This window comes from Nerophis lumbriciformis, linkage group LG22 (genome assembly GCF_033978685.3).
Source record: "Nerophis lumbriciformis linkage group LG22, RoL_Nlum_v2.1, whole genome shotgun sequence".
Lineage (NCBI taxonomy): Eukaryota > Metazoa > Chordata > Actinopteri > Syngnathiformes > Syngnathidae > Nerophis > Nerophis lumbriciformis.
This window is the reverse complement of record NC_084569.2, coordinates 2,037,459-2,045,363: the sequence shown is the minus strand read 5'-3', so window position 1 is coordinate 2,045,363 and position 7,905 is coordinate 2,037,459. Positions and strand designations below refer to the sequence as shown.

The 7,905-nt window shown below is 40.4% G+C and overlaps 1 protein-coding gene across 5 annotated transcripts in view; it reads right to left on the bottom strand.

Annotated features, from left to right (window-relative positions):
* Positions 1-1,085: 1,085 nt before the first annotated feature.
* LOC133615693 (trinucleotide repeat-containing gene 6B protein-like) overlaps positions 1,086-7,905 on the bottom strand; it is a 42,699-nt gene continuing 35,879 nt past the window's right edge. For 2 of the 5 annotated variants that reach the window (XM_061974467.2, XM_072915824.1), the window contains exons 15-19: positions 6,297-6,389; positions 5,990-6,205; positions 5,857-5,927; positions 4,226-4,365; positions 1,086-1,955 (exon numbers count right to left, since the gene is read on the bottom strand). In XM_061974467.2, the coding sequence (XP_061830451.1) occupies positions 1,418-1,955; positions 4,226-4,365; positions 5,857-5,927; positions 5,990-6,205; positions 6,297-6,389 (1,058 nt within the window). In that variant the 3' untranslated portion in view covers positions 1,086-1,417. The remainder of the gene's footprint in view (positions 1,956-4,225; positions 4,366-5,856; positions 5,928-5,989; positions 6,206-6,296; positions 6,390-7,905) is intronic. The other 3 variants (XR_012051109.1, XM_072915823.1, XM_061974466.2) reach the window with 3 other exon arrangements.

Genomic DNA, 7,905 nt, shown 5'->3' with positions numbered 1-7,905 from the left:
CCAGGTTTTTTAACGCTCATGCCTTCATCCGTTTTGTGTCAATAAATGTTCTTTTTTTTTCTTAATTATTGCAAGTTGAAGGATAAAAAGGTAACTCCACTACAAAAACAACTTCTAATAAGAGGGAAAAGCATTAGTGCCATATTCTTAACATCTTCAGCAGGTATAATGAACAACATTTGTATAGACCTTCTGTATAGTAAGCAGCCTTCCTGCACTTCCGACAGGTAACACACACACACACACGCGCTCACTCACACTCACTCACTCACTCACTCACACACACACACACACACATACAACAGTGGTGGTTGAATCCACGTACTTGGTCTCAGTGCCGCTCACACAGGTGTCCATACAGCGGGAGCGATACTGTACGCAGTATGACACGTCAATGCCACAAGTCAACATTTAGCGTTGCCACGGTAACAAAACATGTTTAAGAGAGAACAGATTGCGCAAGATCAAACAGTAGGAGGTCAGCGTTTATGAAAACAAAATGACACTTTTCCTTATTCCCGCCGTAGAAAGCGGAACGAAGGCGCTAAGACGTGGTCAGAGCGGCTTGCATGTTGGGACTTCTGTCAGGAGGCCACAAAGCCAGTAGTTCAGCATGTTGGTGGACCACCACAGTGCCCCCCCCCCACAAATATGTCCGCTTCTGCTGTGTGAATGGAAATAATGTTGTGTGCACGTGACAGTCCGCTTGTTTCTTTCTCACTCACTTTTCAAGTCGAAGCAGTTTGAAATCTTCATGTGGGAACTAAAAAAGGCTGTGAACATCCAACAGTCCCTGCGTTGAGTTCTACTATGTGTGTGTGTGTGTGTGTATATATATATATATATATATACATACATATGTATTTATATATACACACACGCATACATATGTATATATACATATATATGCGTGTATATATACACATACATACAGTATATATATACATATATATGTGTATATATATACATACATACATACACACACACACACACACATATGTATATACACATACATATATGTGTATATATATATATATATATATATATACACACACACACACACATATATATGTATGTATGTGTATATATATACACACACACACATATATATATATATATATACACACACACACACACACACACATATATATGTATATATATATATGTATAATAGCTTAAGTCTGGCCACAAGAATGTGTGTAAGCATGTCTCACATTTCTGATATGCAAACATGAATCTATGATGTGTACTAGTAGACCAGGTGATGCAACTATGATGTGTACCAGTAGACCAGGTGATGGATCTATGATGAGTACTAGTAGAGCAGGTGATGCAACTATGATGTGTACTAGTAGACCAGGGTTGATGTGTACTAGAGCAGGTGATGTGTGTGCAGTATCAGTGAAGGTGAGATCCACTACATGGAATCGGCTCCTCCCCCCAGCAGGTCACCTGGCAACAAAGCAGCAGGACTGTCCATTTGTTGCCTTTCCTCCATGTGCGGCGCCCCCCACAGGCTGCTGCCATGGTAACCTGGGGTCATGCCCCCCCAGAGTCCTGACCTGGCAGACTCCGCCCCCCCGACACTTCCCCCTGCTCCATTAGTGCTCCACTGGGAGAAAATCCCCAGGCCGGGTCCTTGGGCCGAGGGGGGTTCCGAGCAGCTACCGGTACCGTCCAGGCTCTGCCAGCCGGAGACGCCGGGACCCCCCGGCCCGCTTTCGCCTCCGACGCCGGCGTCCCCGCCCGAGGTGGCGCTCACTGCCGCTCCCTCGCTTCTTGGAGAGCTAGCCCCACTCTGGGTCATAACGGCGCCGGTTCCAGACGAGCCGGGAGTCACTGCCTTCCCGGCGACGGTCCCGTCGGTACCCGCGGCCTGGCAATGTGCAAAATAGTGAGCCACTTCCTCCTCGCTCAGGAACTCTGCCAGGATGGTGGTGTTGCCGAGTACACACCTGCACAGGAAGACAAGGTTTGCTGCCAGTCAATAAGTTGCCTCTCAATACATGATGACGACTCGCGGAATTTACAGACTGTACAACCGGAAGTAAAAGTGCCGTTCTGCTTTCCAGCCGTCCATAGCGTTTCTACTCATATGGATTCTTCATTCATCAGTCCAAGCAACGTTTGTAAGTTTTACAATATAACTACAACTATTCTTACTTACTAAAGTGTCCCATGTGTTTACATGCATTGTAATGTAATCAAGCAAGCGTCGTTAGCATTAGCTAATATGCTAACAGGTTTACAAGTGTCTGTGATAGTATTATTAACTTACAATGGCATTCTTTTTGTATTGTTTCACTTTCACAAATTCCTCAGTAAATTCACCAAAACGTCAGCGTGGAGTTATTGAGTCTGTTTAGCTGATTGGAGAGCTAGCTTGCGCAGCTAGAGGGTCCATGACCATGACTTCTGTTTTGTTTGATCATCCGTTTTACTGCCCTGTTAGACACCGTTTGGAAACAATTACCGTATTTTCCGCACTATTAGCCGCACCTAAAAACCACAAATTTACTCAAAAGCTGACAGTGCGGCTTATAACCCGGTGCGCTTTGTATATGGATTAATATTAAGATTCATTTTCATAAAGTTTTGGTCTCGCAACTACGGTAAACAGCCGCCATCTTTTTTCCCCATAGAAGAGGAAGCGCTTCTTCTTCTACTGTAAGCAACCACCCGCCCCCGTAGAAGAAGAAGAAGAAGCGGATATTACGTTTCATTTCCTTTGTGTGTTTACATCTGTAAAGACCACAAAATGGCTCCTACTAAGCGACAGGGATCCGGTTCATGAAAAGACGCAATCTCTCCATCCGCACACGGACTACTATTTCACAGCAACTGCCTAAAGACTTTCAAGAAAAGCTGGCTACTTTCCGTGCATATTGTAAAAACAAGATAGCTGAAAAAAAGATCCGGCCAGAGAACATTATCAACATGGACGAGGTTCCACTGACTTTTGATATTCCTGTGAACCGCACTGTGGATACAACGGGAGCACGTACGGTGAATATTCGCACCACAGGGAATGAGAAGTCATCCTTCACTGTGGTTCTAGCTTGCCATGCTAATGGCCAGAAACTTCCACCCATGGTGATATTCAAAAGGAAGACCTTGCCAAAAGAGACCTTTCCAGCCGGCGTCATCATAAAAGCTAACTCGAAGGGATGGATGAAGAAAAGATGAGCGAGTGGTTAAGGTAAGTTTAAGTTTACGCGAAGAGGCCGGGTGGCTTTTTTCACGCAGCTCCGTCCATGTTGATATACGACTCCATGCGCGCCCACATCACGCTGGTTTTTAATATATTATTAAAGTTTGACTGACCTATCTGACTGTTTTTTTGACATTCCTTTAGCGCAGTTAGATGCGGCTTATAACACGGGGCGGCTTATAGGTGGACAAAGTTTTGAAATATGCCGTTCATTGAAGGCGCGGCTTATAACCCAGGGCGGCTTATGGTGCGGAAAATACGGTAATAAACATTTACAGAATATTTCTGTGTAAATAACTCATTTCACAACGTATATATCTGCCACTTATATATGGAAAATGTATTTTTTTCCTAAAATTCATTGGGTGTGGCTTATATAACGGAAAATATAGTTCGGAAAATACGATAATAATGAATTAAACAGGCTTTTATTTAAGATGAACTAAAATAGCTTTTTTTTTTTAAATCTTTGATATTGCTTTCAGAACAGCAAGCACTGATAATAATACTTGATGTGTGGAGGATCATTTGTCTCTTTATCCTCAAAGCTGTTTTTTTGCACACTGAAGTTTTTGCGTTTGGAATTTTATGAACTCTATTTTTCCATTTTTACATCAAACTGTGCTGACAATTTCACTGAATGAAAATGTGTGAGCAAAATGTGTGCGTTTAAAAATTCAGTTTGTCAAAGTACAGCGTATTAAATATTCAGTGTGAAATTTAGTGCAGAAATATTTGTTGCTTCAAAAGTCAAGAGCCACTTCCTGTACATTAGGACTGAAGCGCCTCATTGGCTGCTTCTCAGACAGGATGGTCATGTCATGTACTGTATGTATACTGCATTGTTGTTTACATGTCATGTATGTATACTGCATTGTTGTTTACATGTCATGTATGTATACTTCATTGTTGTTTACATGAAAAACTACAATTGATCTATCTATCTGTGTTCATACTTTTGACTATTATTGATTATAAAGTAAGTATATATGATTGTGTTGTAGATCCACCTACATGTGCAGTGCACCCTGGGCCTTGGCCGCCTCGTGACGACTGCTGTAGCGAATCAGAGCGCTGCCCTGGGTAAGGCCAAGGTGAAAGGTCAACAGGGGACCATGCTGCATGCAGATAGTCTTCAGGGTGGAGCCATCGATCTACCAGGAGAGAAGAAAGTGGTGATTGTAACCCCTGCAGTCATCCACAAGTCAGAGGTCAAACTCACTTTAGGTGGCCCTCAAAAAGCCTGCAAATATGCCTCAATGTTTTCTTTTTCTTACAAACAAAACCCTTTTTTATTATGGGGAAAAGACAAAATATGTGTTATTTCCAAAAATGAGTTGCAAAGTGGAATACATTTTCGATGAGGTAATTGGACCCTTTAACGGAGCAATAAGCCATAACAAAACCGATTTTGATGCATTATTATTTCTGGAACAATGACAGTTTTTTTTCCCAAAAACAGACTTATTTTCTATTTTCAATGCTTTAAATTTGTCAACAGCTTTAGACCTACCCATAGATATACATACATGTTTGATATAAATGTATGTTTTTTTGTTTGTTTTATGCTATTTTTGCTAAGAAAGCAAAAAAAAACCTATTGTGACTATAACAATCTACAAGGTTAATGTAGGTTGCTTCTCTTTCTCCCCCTCCATTTTTTCTGCATTCTTTCGTATCTCAAGTTATCATTACATATATGTATTGTTGCATTTAAACAACTGTATTGTTGATAATAAAGGTACATTATTGGTATTGTTCATTATCAATAGTGATATTTCTATTGGTATTTGTATTGCTCCATTTGTAGTGTAATAATGCTCATTGTCATTTCTGTATTATTATTTATTTCACTAACTGCTTATTTGTTATCACTTTTACTATCATATTTGTACATGTCCTATTTGTTGATGTTGTTCTATTGTTGTTGTTGTTTTTGTCTCTCTGTCTAATCCTTATCTTGTCTCCACAATTTCCCCCTCTGTCTTCTTTTTTTTTCTCTTTCTATCCCCTCCTGCTCCGGCCCGGCTGCACTAAATGATAATATAAATACATTTAATAAAGTCAAATACAAATAAGGCAACAAGAGAAGTATCCTACACTTCTCTTTTGTAAAGTCAATGTGAACAGCCGACATGGGCATCTACATCTACTATATGATTTGCCTGAGAAGCTGGACAGGACAACAACAACAACAACAAAAAACAAAAACAACAAAAAAAAGCCAAAAAAAGCAAAATAATTATGAAAAAAAACACAAAAATATGCTATATTTCCCAAACATGAGCTGCAAAGTGGAATATTTCAGATGAGGTCATTAAAGCCTTTAATAGGTTAAAAAATGCATTTTAATGCAAACTTGTTTAACAATAACATTTTCTTCCAAATACTCACACTATTTCTCCTTAGACAAAAAATAGACATGACCAAAAAAGTGTTACTAGTAAGTCATATTATATATATATTTTTTTTAACTTTTAATGCTTTTTTTAAAAAAAACACAAAATATGCAATATTTGCAAACATGAGTTGCAAAGTGTAATACACTTTAGATGAGGTATTTACGTATTACCTGTGTTGACGCCAAAACAAACGTAATCAAAAACTACTCCACTGTTCAGCACTCAGGTGTGCTCCCTCCCTACCTGAGGTGTCAGGTTGCTCAGCAGCAACCAGGAACTGGCTCTTGATGCCATCCCATCGCTCCAAGAAGTGCCTACCAAGTAGAGGGAAACACATTCCATGATACTGCACAAAGTACCACAGGGTCACATGTACCTGGCCCAAATCTGGAGTCTTGACTGAGACCGCCCACTCCCCATGCCCGGGCTATCCGCGGGCCCACACTTCCCCAAGGAGAGGGTGTGCCCTGTTTCTGATTGGTTAGGCCAGGAGGGGGGCGTGGCAGCTGTGAACTGTTGCGATTGGCCTTCCACGACTTGTTTTGTCCGATGGGCACCGGGGGCCAACTGGGCTTGTATTCGGAGTACTTTCCTGCGGGGGAAGTTAGACTTTGACAAACAAACCACAGAAACATCCAAAGTCTCTGGCAGCCTTTTAGGGCAGAAGGTGTGAAGTCCTCTACCTGTACTGTGTGCTTTGCTGAGTGGACTGTCTGAGGCACTGTAGGGCCAGGCACCAGGTGAAGGCAGCGAGGTGTTGAGGGCAGCATTGGGCCCTGGTAGACAAACACAGTGGGTTAGTAGTCACTGCAGACCTTGGCAAACATTGGAGGGAGTTCATTCAGTTTCATTTGGTGGAAAACAATCAGATCACCAAACTATCATCATGTCAAATGGCAACTTTCTGGCTGTAAAGGTACAATCAAGAATATCAATTGTGGTGGTAACAGTTTCATTTTCAGATCAAGCAGAGTGAAAACATGGAATCTTGAAAAACAGCATCAGTATTTTGCTTGCAGTCTGTGAGGCAACTCTTCTCGGATTGCTGTTGTCAGATCAGCTTGGAGTCTTGACATCCAATCCAATCCACTTTATTATGTAGCACATTTAAACAACAAAAATGTTTCCAAAGTGCAGCACAACAATATTCAAATATTATCCTTAGCTCCACCAATGACTGAATAAAAACAAAAAATAAATAAATATAAAAGCAATATAAAAATAAAAATGATTAAAAATGATTTTAAAGGGTAAAACCAATCAAAACAGTAAATAGAAATCAAAATGTAAAACAACAAACACAGAGGACCACACAACTCACGTAGTGTTAAAAGGCAACATTTTCTTCCATTTCCACCTCACATTGAGAGCCGGACTAGGCTTTTTGCTCTACGGCAAGAAGCATCATCATGTAGCAAAATGATGTCATCATCCCCAAACTTGCTTTCCATTGATGGAATAAGAAAAGTGTCCAGGTAGACTTTGAAGATGTAATGAGTGTGGAGATGTTTTCCTCAGGCGGTCGTCTTCGTAAATCTCATTGGAGCCAAAAGCAAACAAAAGTTCCAGCATCATTGAGATTCACTGACTTGCATCCAGTCCTCCATAGTCCACCATTGCTTCTCTTTAGTCCTTGTTTTTTATCTTTACACGTTAATGACAGCTTTCATTCAGCTTTTCTGTTTTTGAATCTTAGGTGCTTTATTACAGTTGGCTGACTCCAGTTTCCATCCATTTGTTTTGCTGTGCATTTTCTCTTTTCAGGAAGTTTTCTGATGTTGTCCTTGGTCTACCAGTATGCTTGTCTTTTACAACTTTACCATGTATGTACTTTCTTACACACGCTGACTGTCAACAATCAACATCTTTTGCAACATTTCACCTCCTTGAAGAAGTTTGATCATCCTCTCCTTTGTTTCAATTGACAATCATTGCTACTTTAACTTTAATATTGGCATTGGAGCCATGATTCATGTCAATCCACCTGCTGCAACAGCTCTTCAAGGTGTGAACGCTCCTTTTAAACTGCAGACTAACAAACACATTTCATCTGATGCAGGTCTTAGCTTTGAAAATGAACATTCACAGGTTGATCCCATTATTTTTCCATCATTTTTCACTCTGATCTAAAAATTAAACTGTTACCGACGACCACAATTCTTGATTAATTTGAGTGTTTTTAAGCCAGAAAGTTGCCACTTTAAATGACTATAGTTATGTATCATGTATGTTAGTTTTGGTTTTTTTTTTTTAAATCAAAGAGCTGAATGAACATCCTCCAAGTCTATCATT